Source organism: Oculina patagonica, chromosome 11 (assembly GCF_052425735.1).
Source record: "Oculina patagonica isolate OP01 chromosome 11, crgOcupat, whole genome shotgun sequence".
Lineage (NCBI taxonomy): Eukaryota > Metazoa > Cnidaria > Anthozoa > Scleractinia > Oculinidae > Oculina > Oculina patagonica.
Window position 1 is genome coordinate 17,590,944 of NC_135768.1, and position 14,565 is coordinate 17,605,508.

Sequence of the window (14,565 nt, forward strand, 5' to 3'; positions counted from 1 at the left end):
AACTGTAAATCCGTTCACGAATAGTCAACTCAACGGGGTCACCAAGAAATATGATAGACCACTTTACTTAAGTTAATTGCCTATTTATGGCCTCGCGTTATACGATTGGTCGCCAGGAGCAGCAATATAGCTTGAAGAATTTCTTTAAACACAGCCAGTTGCATATGCCATAGTTCTAATAAGCTTTGGGAGGGGGAGGGGGAGTGAAGAAGGACTCTCTCTTGCTTAAAAAAGGAGGGGGGAGGTGGCTGGAGCGGAGTGAAATTTACTTACGAACAAGCCGAGTCCAAAAATTGTTATCAACTTCGTCTCAGGGGTCTGAGTTCATATCTGTCGAAATTACCAAGGGGTTATCTTTCCAAAAAAAAAAACAAGGTAGCAATTTTGAAGATCAAACCGCATTGCTTCCGTTATGCAACAGCCCCTTTTCAGTGACGAGAACTTTAAAGCAAGAAAATGCAAGGAAATAATAATTGCAAAAATTCTTTTTTTTGCTTGATAAAAAATATGACTAATTACATGTTTATTTTCTTAATGAAACTTAAAATTACGAGTTGAATAGGAAGCCGTCATAATTTTGACAATTTTACGAATATCCTTGGGCAGAAAGATATTGTGTCATTAGAAAAATAAGTATTCCTTGTTATTTAAAGCAGTAACATAACTACAAACATCCAGCACTGGCAAGCGTGGAGTTGAGTTAATGTATTCGAAGCTTTTTCTTTAGTAGAGAAGGAGCCTTGACACATTTATATCCATCCTTGCAAGTCTTGAGCCCTAAATCAGCATACGCTGAGGCGGAAGGAGCGCTCTCGGGTAAACACATTGTGCCAGGGCCATCACAGGTCATTCGACAGCATTTCATGCCCCTTGCATCACAATTTGTCACTTCTCTAACGAGATCATGATGTGGTTTACAGTGAGGTGCAGCAAGCTGACAAGATGAAAGAACGCCTCTTGGGTCGCATTCACAATGGGTGCAGCCTGAAAAAGGAAAAAAAAAATTGTTTTGTGACGCTCTTTGGAAAAATCCTGAATTCTTTGGAAGGAAATTATATGAAAGGAGGCGCAGTGGCCTAATGGTTTGTATGCTGGACTTCGGATCGAGGGGTCCGGGTTCGAGCCCTGGCCGGGGTCATTGTATTGTGTCCTTGGGAAAAACACTTCACTCTCATAGTGCCTCTTTCCACCCAGGAGTATAAACGGGTACGGGACGAATTTAATGCTGGGGGATAACCCTGCGGGGGACTAGCCTCCCATTATGGGGGGAGAAGAAATACATCTATTTAGCTTTTCTTTTCATGCTACTAAAACTGGGATAAGCTCGGGCCTGATTGGCCACTAGACTTAAACGCAGACTTAACCTTAACCTATGAGAAATGTTTTCAGTAGAAATAGTTTCTAAAATTTTCCGCGCAGTCTATAAACTAAACAAGATATCGAATACTGAGATGTTGCTTAGTTATCTCCCAAGGCCTTAAATGATTTAAAAGCGGAGAATCTGAGGCGGTTATAGCGTATTGTAACGTTGGTTTTCTAATCACCCTCTCCCAGTCCTTATTATTTGTTTTATTTATCAAATGATTAAATTGATTCCTTAGACCTAGGATCAGGGATATACTGCTGTCAGTGTGCACGTTGATGTACTAGCATGCATAGGTATCAATGGTAGCAATGCGTGCTGAGGAGTGCTACATGCATTGCCTAGCCTAAGGGCTTAGCTTTATCCATATGTGTGCAACAAACCTTTGACAAGCAGAACTGCATGTAACAACTGAAGTAAGCAAACCAAAGAACGAGCGTCCATCTTGTGCGATGGCTCAGTGGAATCTGCACGCAAATCTTGAAGACAAAACACGACACCCCAACACATTGTATATTCCTTAGCTATTCTAAGTCAATTTAATAATAATATGCCTGTGATCTGCGAGCTTCGATTGCACTTCATACTAATTTCTTTTGATAAATTGGTCAATAGAAGGCAATGACTTAGAAGCTATGCGGTTAATTAATAGAATAGAGTTGGCTTTGTTACACGTATCGTGCGGCAGATAAACATTAACCGCCAGGTTTTTTAGCTTCTTCAGGCTCCTTTTTCCGTTTTGAAATCCGGCTATGACCTATTAAAGATCAGTTCAGTTATCATATTTGCTTTGTTTATAAACAAAACAGCTGGATTAGATACTGTAATAATATGATTTTTTATAAACCTCACCTTGTCAGTTTCCTTGTAATATCGGCTAATTCAGTTGGTAGCGCTTTAGAGCTTGCGGCTAGAAAGCTAGTTTGTTACCTTAAGCGACAATTAACGCTAATATCAAGGAAGTTTTTGAATGACGCACTGCCTTCGCCTGTTAAAGAAACGTGTAAGCAAGTGTTCTGGCGAATTTTGACACGCTTGGGATAACTTCATTGTATTCCGAGTGGCAGGTGTTATTTGCGCTTAGAATTGACCACAGGTATCCCAAGTTGAAACTGTTAACGCCGCTATTAGGGTACCTGTGCAAAACACTGACCGCGTTTGTCGTTACAAGTAAGGGGGGATAGGGCGGGGCGCGGGGAGGTTTGCAAAAAACAAAAATTCAGTAAAGCTGTATTCTTTATCGACTATTTAACAAATTAACCACATGATTTCAATGGTCTACACTCTCACCATGAAAAATTCGCTTTTTATTTTCTTTTAGGTCCAAATCTGTGTTATTTCAGTGTTATAAAAAGCTATGTCCTCTAGCTTTTCTGTCATAAGGATTTTATCGATTAACGGTGAACAATTCGTCACCATTTCTCGTGTTGTCATTGGCTAATTGTGTACTGATATTAGGAAAGATACCCGATGCTGAGCCTTCTTGTTGCGTCAATGTTGTTCGATATTCAAGCTTATCCTCTTTTACATCAACTGATATCAAGGTGTAGAGCCGGTGTTCAACCAATTTCTCCACAGTGTAGTTGAGAGAATTAAGCCCGTCGTTATCCATCCGTACAATAGAGTCTTCAAGTTTGTCAAACCTGTTTAATTAAAAAGAAAGATTTTTGAGGAACGCCAAAAACTTTGTGGCAATATTAAACTTCAAGACTAGCTTAAGTTAGCGCGCTTCATGGGCCTCCATGTCATACCGTGAAATTCGAATTTAAACCCTAGTTTTGGGTAATATTAGGTCCAGTGTTATTTTAGTTTGGTAAGAGGAAAAGTGTCTTTGCCAAGAACATAACGTGCCAACCTTGCTATGTATTTATATATACTAGAACTTGTATAGAACTTGCAACAAAACTGAAAGATAACTTTAAATTAGAAGCAGTACACAGTCCAAGGAATTATTAACTTACCGATTTGGGTCGGCCTTGCTAGTTTTGTGAAATTTCTTAATCATCTTGTACCTTCCTAATCGTATCGATGGCCGTGTTAGCTGCAGTCCCTTGGCAAATATTCTATAAATTCAAAAAAAAAAAATACAAACACAATTTTGTTTGAATATCTAGGGCGATCAAGATTGTTCCAGACCTTAAATTAGCTAGTGACGACACTTGATTTGGTGGTTTCTGCAGATTTAGTTGACAAGCCTTTTTTTACCTTCTGCTTGGGAAGCTACAACATTATGTAGCTGTCATCGAGGTGGTAGAACTGTTAAGTTTCTCAAATGTGTAAGGGCTATATATATTAAATGGAAATTAGGTCTAAGCTTTCATGAGAGAATCGACCAAGCAAGGTGTCAACTGATTTTTACATCTAAGAGGTAAATTTGCGTTTAAGTCGTAGTAGGCTGACGACTTAAGGCTTTTCCATTATCGCTTATTTTTGACCTTACATCAGTTACGATGTTATCAACTCAATAAATGTAGATGTTATAATACCGTAAAAACCCGCAGATAAGCGTGAATACCACGAGTATTCACGAGTAAGATGGCCAATTGTTTCTTTCTCATTTTGCACTTTGATGAAAAATTTGTCGAACTGATTACGAAACTCTCTTTATGCAACAAGTTTATCTCCAATAGATGGCTCCCAAATCTCTTTAATTTGTCGATATAATAGCCACGAAAAACGCCTCCATCGCCATCTTGTTTTGCTTTACGTTCTCGCCCTAGTCCCATATTTCGCGTCCGATCAAATGCCTGGTTACCAAGCTACGAACGTTCTGCAAACGCAAGTTCTTGTTGTTGTCACACAAAAATATATGGAAAAACTGCGTTGAATGAAGAAATACCTGTCAACAAATGCCAGAAAAAGATCACCCATAATATGTCAAAGTTGGTTTTCATTATATTAAAGAGCTCAAATTGTGGGTATGACTGAAGTATTTTCTGTTTCAATGTTCATTGAGTTTAGGTTCGATGAAGAAGACTTCCTAAAGACTCAACTTTGGATTTTTGACTCGACTTTGGATTTTCTTTGATTTACTTTCAAAAAACTTTTTTTTCCAACATTTGAGTTGTTAAACTCAGGGTGCGGCTTATCTGCGGGTGCGGCTTATACGCGGGTGTTTACGGTACCTTAAATAAATAGTTTCTATAAAATATTTAACAAGGAAGGACTTGCTTCGTTCTCACTCACAGACTAACTACCTTAAGGTTACTATTGTTAGCGGCTACTAATTGTAGCGATTTTAGCGAGTTGGGCTACAATCGCTAAATTTAATTACTACTCGCTAAAATTTGTCTCGGTCAAATTTAATACGTGTTAAATTAATACCCCCGCCCGCCAAAGGAATACCAAATTAAATATAGTGGCCCTGTTCAACTATTTGACAACGTCAGAAGGTCGGGCAACAATTAAGAAGGGTTGGGAGAGAGCTGAGATCGCCGTCATATCACTGATTTCCCTAAAAAGGACGTACTTTCTAATTACATTTGCAATTCACGTTGTTCTTTCTAGCAATGCAAATTAATGATCGTTTAATTTCAAATGACTTTGTTCTATTGCTGAACATTAATTTCCACCTTAGCCATATATCAAAATTGTTTATTTTTTAAATTGTCGGGAAATCACTAAATTTAATAGTCGCAAAATCTTGCTCAGAAAAAATCGCTAAAACTAGTAGTCGCAAAATCTTGCTCAGAAAAAATCGCTAAAATTAGTAGTCGCTAAAAATTGTAACCTTAAGGTAAGTCCCTTTTGTTAAACACAGTTACCTCTTATAAAGATCGTCATCTTCCCCTCCCCATCCCCAAAACTTGTTTGAAAATCCGTTTATAAGCTCAAAGTGTTCCCTTGTAAAGGAACCAGCTCCTCCAAAGATTTCTTCATACGGCAAACTAGAAAGAAAGCACAAGGGAATTAATGGCAAATTGAACATCCTTTTGTATTTTAGAGTACATTATTTCAGCGAACCTCCGACACACATGTATACAAAGCCTGATTCAACCACTTATGTAAGCCTTAAAATTTGTATTAGGTTAAACGCTAATTAAAATAAAGCACTGGCTTTGTATTACTCTTGTAAATTAAAGACACTAAATGTAAATGACGTCATAGCTATGCTTATATCGCTTAATTATCCAATCGCAGTGGCCGATAAATGACTTTATTATACATTAGAATTACTGTGAAACACGTGATTGGTCGAGCGCATTCAGTCAATATACAGTAGCATGTGAACTTGACATGATAACCCAATGTCTGCAGCAGATATTGGGTTATCATGTCGAGTTCAAAGTCTGCCTAGTTTCCAAGCCCCTCGCCCGTGTAGTGCTGTCAAACTTTTACAAATATGGCGGGGCGATTCGCCTCCGTTTCCGAAGAGGAATTGAACGTTTTGATCAAGAATATAGATTCTAAAAACACCAACAGAACAACAAAAACAAGTGTAAAAATTCTGAATGATTATCTGAAGGAGAAGAACCTGAAGGAGCCACAAGATAAAACCCAGAAAACCGCTTTGGCCAATGTTCTGACGAAGTTTTACGCCGGCGATAAAGGAAGTTATGGCAAATTGTTTGAAAACGTATAATAAAACAATTATTGAATTCGGTTTTCACATGATATCGTGAATTATCAAAGCCTCATGTCTGTGTTATCCACCTCAGCCTTCGGCTTCGGCAGATAACACAGACCTCGGTTTTGATAATTCACGATGTCATGCTCAACCTCATCCAATAATTGCTTAATAGATTTATAAGACTAAATAGTTATCCAACCATGAATCTGAGTAGCACAAGACTTCTTCAAGTCGGAAACCTCCAAACTGCATCATTTTCTGACTTTAGTACCCGATTTATTAAAAATTCAGTCCGCTCCCATACTCTAGTTACTGGCTAAAGTTTATGGGAAAAGACTATTAATCACCAACTCTGTAAAATGTAACGGATATAAATTCCAAGTTTACATACGTGTACTTACCGATAATGGAACTTATCTACAGCAACTGACAGGTGCCTTGGAGATGACGGGCAGCTGTACTTATTACGATCATTTTCAGGCATCAAGTCCACGTCGTGAAATATAAAACATTTGTACTGGTCAAACTTGAGTGCCTCTTTATAGCCAATGTTTAGCAGCATGCCACGATTAAATGTAGTATTTCCCGCCTGTTGAAAAAAACAAAATTAAAAACACGAGTCGCATTAAAAAAGAACACGCGAAACCCATGCCCTTCCTACGAAAAATTATCACGTGACGTGTTTCAGATTATCAGATCACGCAAAAGATAATACCCGATTCCCTCTATAGCGCACGCCTGCAGGGAATCACGGTAGTTGTATTCATCAAACCATGCGCAAGACTCAGCAACGTGCATCGTTGTTGAGTCTCGCGCATGGTTTGATGAATACAACTACCGTGATTCCCTGCAGGCGCGCGCTATAGAGGGAATCGGGTATTGATATTCTCTCTCTGTTTTTTCGGGAAGAAGCAAAAATCAAACGAAGTTACAGAAGTTTTTCTCTCAAGCTCAAAATATTTTGTTCTTAATTTCGACCGCTGCAATAACTTTTCTCTTACGTACCGTTACCATGGTTCCATGCCGTGTGGAACACGGAATGTTTTTTGCGGTGTAGCAGAAGCAAATTTTGCTTCTTAGAAAAACAATTTCTACTTCACGTATGGAAAAACTGGGAAACATTGGGGAAGCATGCGCGTGCTATGACTGCTTCTGGCAACATGTTTTGTTTTCTTTTTTCAGGCCTTTAGAATGTAAAAACTGAGTTAGTTACTGAAAGATATCCTCTGTAGTAGACTACCTGTTCTATTAAAAAGATCCTGTAGTCCAGATTCTGTCTTTTGAGCATAGGGTGCATATGTCGTAGAAAGATTGACAGCTGCTCATAACGATTGCGATATGGAATAATCAGGGCCATCTGGTGAGAGATTATAAAAAAAAAAGTCTCAAAGAGACCACATTGAACACCCAATTTTACTGAGCTAATTCTATTACGTACAAACTGTTGTATAAAAGGGGCTATGTCAGGCTATGTTAGTTTAGTCTGTGCATACAAACTGGTCTATGTTAGGTGATGTTGGTCTAGGTCATGCTTCTTTAGGGTATTTTGGCGATTTTGGCCTCCTAGGAACTAGACGGAGTACAGCTGGTTAAACCGGAATTCACAGGGCTAAGCTTTTTTTTTTTTTTTAGCTGATCACATATAATAAAGTTATGAAACACAAAAAGCATTTTATACTGTTGCTAACTTCCAAAAAAAATAAAATCCTGAGAGTATAGGTGCAAAAGAAACAAAACTAAATTCCCTTCAGAAAGCAATAAACAGATATCGATACCTTACCTTGACTCTTGCTTTACATTCAGTTGGTTTCCAACGGCCTCCCCTATCGACCCAGCCACTGAATTCATTTGACATTTTCTTTTCAATATCTTCCATTTTAGGCACTGATTGGTCCACGTACAAACGTCCCACTGACAAAGTAAAATTATTAAATGTACTTATAATAATAATAAAATTATTTATAAACGTTTTCTTTACAAGAATCATAATACTGATTATTAATGTCTTTTGCATCAATTTCAAAACGAGGCTTGGAGCAAAACATTTCGTACAGAAAGAGTTTTAAAAGATATGAAAAAAATATGTAAAGGCTAAGAACCTTTAAACATTTAAAAATCCCGAACTTCGTTTTTTCGAATATTAAGTTACTTAACAACCGAAAAGGTTCGGTATTATCGTGCTTAATGTCAGTCTTTAAATTTTTTTCAAAATTCTAACAAGCGAAATGTTTAATAAAACTATGTTCCTCTGACAGTAACATTTTCTCGAAGATCATAATCAATTAATTTTACCCACCAAATTTAATTATATTTTTGAAACAGAGCTGGGAAAAGGCTAGCCAACTTGGAAATTTGACAATAGCCTTAAATAACTAACCTAGTTTTCGGTGTTTTGTGACTATTAATAGCCTCTTAAATATCTTAAAAAATTATAACAATCGAAATAGTTTAATAATAAAACGTTCCACTCACAGGGACATTTTCTCGCAAATACCAGCTCTCATTACCTGTTAAAACAGAGCTGGCAAGATACTAGCCAGCTCGGAAATGTGACAACAGCCTAATATAACTATCCTTAGGAAATATACGTTCAATATATTGTTGCATGTTGAGGTACATACACGAACATACAACACATAAACTACGCACGAGTTTTTTAACTTACACAAATTTTTTAACTTAACTTTTTTTTCTGCTTACAAACATGGTATCAACAAATGAAAACTAGAAAAAAGGTAATGAAAATAGAAGACTTGCCTAGAGTTGAAGATGTTTTTGAACAGAAGCCCCGAGCAGGATCGCCTTGATTCCTATATGCTAAATTCGCTTCATCTATATTTGACCTCTTTTGATGAATATTTTGGTCTTGTTGAACACGATTTATTACTAATCCTTCTGCTACCTGGTGTGTTAGTTGATTGTTCCATCTATGTCTTTTCGAACTGTTCGAACTATTCCATCGTGTATCATCGTGTAACACAACCAAATATGTTCTTTCCAGTTTCGCGTATCGAGTATAATTGACAGCGTAGTAAAACATCACGATGAGAGATGCAACAGCGACGACAAATATGCAAAGCATTAGTGTTTTCAGCTCCCTTAACTTGGCCATTCTTCTGTCCAAAGGAATTACTCCTCTCCAGGTGATTTGAGACCATTACTGGGGCCATAAACGTGTCGTTTCGTTCAGTTCTTGTAGACTGTTAAGACTGAATACGGCCACAAAAACCGCATCGATATTTTAGGAAGAAAATTCCCTAAGTGCCTCCTATTGCGTGTGGGCGTTTAATGTATTGAGTTCCAAGTGTCACTGCATCGGAGTAAAACTTTCACGATACGAGTTTCAAGTTTATTTCAAGTTTATTTATTTTACCATACAAAAAAGAAAACAAAACACAAAATCTGAAGAATTGAAAATTGACAGAATAGGAGGTAGAGCTAGGAAGCCTAACTGAGAAACCATCATGCTTATAATATTAGGCTTTACTAGTATACGATAACATTGATAGAGAGTCATAATAAATGATATGGCTAATAGGAAGCTTTATAAAGATAAGAAATTAAGGATTGTGTGCAACCGTAATTGCCAAGATCCATACTTTTTTCCGATTGCTAATCTCGATTTTATTACTTCTCATATAGGAGGCCATCTCAATCTTTTTTTTTTACTTTTCTTTTCAATGTGTATATTGTCATACTGTTGGCCTGCTTCTACGTTTTTCCTCGATATTGTAATCCACGAGTATTATACACAATTAGGTTAATGGAACAGTATTCTTTTCGAGGTTGCGTATATAATTCTAGATCTCATACATCGAAGACTTGTTAATCTTTTTTGGCATTGATTATTTAAATTGTAGGCTTTAAAATTAAGAGAATAGTAAAAAACCGGCATTTGTCTTTCTTTAACATTGAATATTGCAATCTACGAGAAATTCTGGACCGATTGTGCTTGATTAAATCTGGCTCACTACTCGTAAACCGGCATAAAAAATAATAGTAAAAAGTCAGGGACAAGAAAACATCGTGCTTTCATGTATTTTGCACCCCTAATACTCATTTACACCAGCAAAACATGTTAAACCAGGTTAAACCAAATGAAGATCAGCAACAGAACCTTAATAGACTGGATTTTACATGAGCTTTAAGTGACCTCTTATTTGTGCTTTTTGCATCAGTTTAAAGTCGACAAACCTCTTTCCTGGGTGCCAGAGGTTTTTCTTGTGCGGTTTCCGGTGTTAGTCAAGTCTTTATTGTGATCCGCGCGAAAAACCTCTGGAACAGAGCGCTATTCCTTTTATAGCGCCGCCGAACCAATGACAAGCCTGTTTATATCAGTTTAGTCCAGAATCTGGACTAGAAAGCTGATTGGCTTCTTATGGCCTCCCATGGGCTTTCTAATCTAACCAACGCTGTGATTGGTGTATAAATATAGCGAACACTGCGTGAAAGACGCCTGTGAAATGTCTTGAGGTTTTCGTAGTACGTGCCGCCGAAATGGGGGATTCCGAGGATTTTGAGATTGCGAAAACGTTCGACAAAGATCTGAGGGGAAGCTGCTTCGCGCTACCCGCAAAATAAACCGCCTGTTCTGCAGGAAAATGGTGTTGATAATCTAAGCGTCGAGCAATTACATGGAATTTCAAATTTTATTCCCCGAAAGGTTGTTTTGGCGGTCTAGTCTCCTTGACAGGGCGCCGGTTAGTGAACTCCGTCGACGAACCACGAGACTTTTTAATTCCTTTACCTGGCGAGCTGGAACAGCGCTTTGAACGCGTATTCTCATTTTTAGCTACTGCTTTCCAGCGGGCAAGATTCTCTTTGTAACCCTCCTAACGGTTGCTATTTCTTTTACTGTAGCTCCGAATTTTCCGATTCGTCGGTCACACTTCTTGCAAAGGACACGCAGGCCTACAGACAGATTGTGTTAATTGTGCATTTTTCGAAACATGGCTGTAATACCCGCCATTGCACACAACACTAGCTTTACATAACCGACACGACAACGAAGACTTTGGGAGTTGTTTCAGTCTCGCGAACGCCATCAACAAATACTGCCACTTGACACCCCTTAATACCTTCACGTGCCAGTACATGTGATTACAGTGGGAGATGTCCACTGTGATTGGTTTAAATGTAATACGAGAAAAAAGATCAAAGTTCAACGAGACCGGTAAATCAAACCACTCTGCGCCAGAGAACCACTCTGCGCGCGAGAAAAGATCCTCTGCATGATACTCAGTTAGCAACTTGTATGAATACACCATTTTAGATCATGTTTAACTAAAAGCTTTAGCCTCAGTCTGAATTGGGCATAAATTTACGTGTTGTGCCAATCAGTTTTAGGGGGCCAGTACTCCCCCAAAACTATATACAGTCAGTAAAACCTGGTCGAAATAATGTTCAAAAACGCAATATTTTCTGTGTGCATCATAACATTGATTTAATACACCAAAGCTTCAGTTGAGATAAAAGATTACTTAGTTATCCCTTCTGAATATTTGTTTCACTCCATTTCGAACATCATTCATTCTCCGAAAGTAAAGTCCTGGATTGAGAGTAGAGGACAAAAATAAAAACACCACGGACAAACTTAAGGTAAAGGCCATTTCTAAACGCTCCCCCAAGAAAAGATACATCACACAAGAGACGACAAAAGGCAAGAAACAGAAAGAAAATAAGAGTAAAATATACAGGATTGTGACTACAGATTTCTTGTATTTCGCCAGGTCGATTGCAGGTTGACCAAAATTGCGGGATATCTCATTTTTTTGGACTTGCTGTTGGTGGTGGCGAATAATTCGGTAAACTTTGAAATAGGCAAATGACGTGGTCAAAAAACAGAATAGCAGAAGTGCCATATAAGCAACATGCAACTCTCGCCCATATAATTCCTTTATGTTGTATAAAGCTCGTAAAACAACTAAGGGAATTGGTACAAGCAAAACTGTGGTTACTGTTAAACACCCACGATGCGTAACCAATGACCGTCGAGACATGTGCAGCCATCGTTCAACGGACATGAGTGTTATAAGAAGAACCGAGACCAATATGAAATAAGTTGCACTGCAATCACCAATTGCTTGCAGGACGATAAGAGATGTTGGCCTGCCGCAAACTACCGAAGGTTTTGTTATGTGAATAAAAATGGCTGCAGCAAAGAAAGGCTGAGCGATGAGTCCTGTAAACAGATCAGTGAGCGCTAATCCACTCAGAAGAATATGGAATGGTGTTCTCACAAACGTCTTCTTCCAAATCGCCGCCAAAATCAGCGCATTTCCAGCCACTGCCACCGGTGATAAAACAGCGACAATAATAGATGTCGAGAAAGCAACTTCGTAAAAGAAAGGAACGTATTCACGGTTGTCAGTGTCCGAACCACAAGCGGAAGTGTTATAAAACGTTGTCCATCTTTTTGTTGCCAATCAGTTCTACTGCGTAATAAACCTCAGTAAAATTGAACTACCCTTTAAACCCCCCAAAAAATCCGAAAATTGTGTAATTGACCAAATTAAACAGTAAACAAAGACCTTTTAAGAAATACGCCTGATAAACTCGTCAACTGAGACTTAAAAGGTTCTTATGGGAACAATGGAGTCAAAATGTAGAATAATCTACCTCGTTCAATGCGTGCCATAAATACGCTTTCCAATATGTAAGCTTAGGTAATTAAATCGCTATCAAAATCCCATAGTCTCAGAAGCTTACCCATTGGGATAATTTTCTATTTATTTTTGGTATAACAGTGGTGTTCGGGTAAGGTCTGTATTATTCACATTTTAATTTAGTTGATCAGCTGCTCCAGACTCCATTTAAGTCAGCACTGCGAAATTGCAACTCTCCTGAAAAAATATTTGCTTTAAAAACGTAAATGCAACAAATAGATTACAAGTGACCCATTGTTCGCCCAGTGTTTCATTTTGCTTTTAATTTCTTGTGTCATCCTTAATGGATGGATGCTACTAAAAGTGGTAACGGGGAACCGGTAACCGGGAACGACCGGGAACCGGGAACCGGAGTCTGGGAACGAGTGTACAGCGGTAATCCGTATAAAAATTCAAAATGGCGGACGAAAACACGGAAAAGGGTCTGGGAACTAGTGGTCGAACTCGATCGTCGGAGCAAACAGCATGATAAATCGACTTTTCGTGTGTTTTTTTCGCTACGAAAGTGCTGTTTAGGCGGAATTTTGGGACGAGTTGCAAGGTAGGTGAATGATCATTAATATTTTCTTATATTCAAAGATTTTTCCTGGAGTTGTAATTAAACGCGTGCAAAATCTGGGCAAGGTAGATAACCTGGATTTTTGGTAGACTTTTTTAGAAGTTGGATGATCATGACGGGGCAATACTACGCGTACCAAACCAACTGTTCCACGAACAACCAAGATTTCTTTATAGATGGTCGGTTCTTTTCTTTTCCTGGGCTAAGTTCTGTTCGTGCGATACATCTTGGCGCACTGTGTATAATTTGCGCCGACGAAATGCCGAAGACGAAAATGATCGAATCTGGAATATTCCATTCTGGTGAATTAACCGAACTTCCATCTGCCGTGCATCTAAAATGCATGCTGATATCAGCTGCTGTTGTTAAGCAACAATAATAGAGATAATAGAGAACTTCTGTCACACACACTGACTAGGTTGTAAACCTCATGTCAGCAGGACATGCAACTGTGTATAAGAAATTTTTTAGACAGTTTGGCAATGGGAGAATTTGTGTGTTTTTTTATTTATACTATGGCAAGTGCAATTGTGAACCACATTGAATCTTGAGGAATGCTTAACAAAGTTCAAGCACAATTCCTCACTTGGAAATCACCAATTTACTTGTTGAAATACTTTTACGTTGTCAATTAATGTTTATCTTGTGGCTAGTAATAGAAAAGACAAAACTTCTAATAAGGCCATGCAATATTTTCTGAAAATTTCCAACACCCCTACCCGAACCACCAGTCGCTAATGCTATAACTGATTATGGAAACCGAGTTAAGCTCAGGCTTGATGGGCCACTGGGATCAAACGCAGACTTAACCAGTAGCTGTGATGCCATAACTCCTATTGCAATCATGATACAAAGTGATCATGTACTTCTCACAACAGATGGTATCTTGGACTTTGCATGTCAATTTGTTCCATTATTGAAAAGAAAATAACTATTTGGTGATGACTTTTCACCAGTTTATTGTATGCTGTTATATTTCAGCACACTGATCATAGCTGAATTTCATTGTTGCAGGTTCGGCAGTTGGCTAAAGGACAACAAATAGATACCAGTGTTTATCTACTGCAAAATGAAAATAAATTGGAAATTCCTTTTTTCTCATTCTGTCTGCTGATCATTTTGTGTTTTGTACAAGTGACTGGGGATGTTCTTTCCAGCCCACACCTTTTGACGGCCTCGTGCAAAGCTCAGTGTGTTGCATTACAATATATTTCTGTGTCATAACTATATGTTTTTGTGAATCTGTAAATGAATTCAAAACACTATGTGTCTTGTAAAAATGACCATGCAGTAGGACAACACAACACATCATTGGTAAGCAGTTTGTTATTTAATATTCAGTGTGGCCTACAAATATTGTTTGGTTCAAAAGCAAAACAAAACTCACCATTCATATTACTATCTAACA

At 38.2% G+C, this 14,565-nt stretch overlaps 1 protein-coding gene across 4 annotated transcripts; it reads right to left on the reverse strand.

Annotated features, from left to right (window-relative positions):
* Positions 1 to 655: 655 nt before the first annotated feature.
* Positions 656 to 10,203, reverse strand: LOC144629819 (beta-1,4-N-acetylgalactosaminyltransferase bre-4-like). 4 transcript variants are annotated; one of them, XM_078488029.1, is made up of 9 exons: positions 8,691 to 10,203; positions 7,714 to 7,844; positions 7,174 to 7,290; positions 6,335 to 6,522; positions 5,128 to 5,250; positions 3,325 to 3,426; positions 2,216 to 3,006; positions 1,747 to 1,842; positions 656 to 984 (listed from the first exon to the last, which is right to left on the reverse strand). In XM_078488029.1, the coding sequence occupies exons 1-7, from the start codon at positions 9,043 to 9,045 to the stop codon at positions 2,751 to 2,753; spliced, it is 1,272 nt and encodes a 423-aa protein (XP_078344155.1). In that variant the 5' UTR covers positions 9,046 to 10,203; the 3' UTR covers positions 656 to 984; positions 1,747 to 1,842; positions 2,216 to 2,750. The 4 variants fall into 4 exon arrangements, with proteins under 4 accessions (XP_078344155.1, XP_078344156.1, XP_078344158.1 ...); XM_078488030.1 differs by having other exon boundaries at positions 8,836 to 9,000; XM_078488032.1 differs by having other exon boundaries at positions 8,687 to 8,755.
* Positions 10,204 to 14,565: the final 4,362 nt, after the last annotated feature.

Coding starts and splice junctions, on each gene's coding strand:
- LOC144629819 (XM_078488029.1), bottom strand. CDS start 9,045: ATGGCCAAGTTAAGGGAGCTGAAAACACTAATGCTTTGCATATTTGTC. Junction 7,291..7,713: donor AATGTAAAGCAAGAGTCAAG/GTAAGGTATCGA, acceptor ATCTCTCACCAG/ATGGCCCTGATTATTCCATA. Junction 6,523..7,173: donor GGATCTTTTTAATAGAACAG/GTAGTCTACTAC, acceptor TTTTTTCAACAG/GCGGGAAATACTACATTTAA.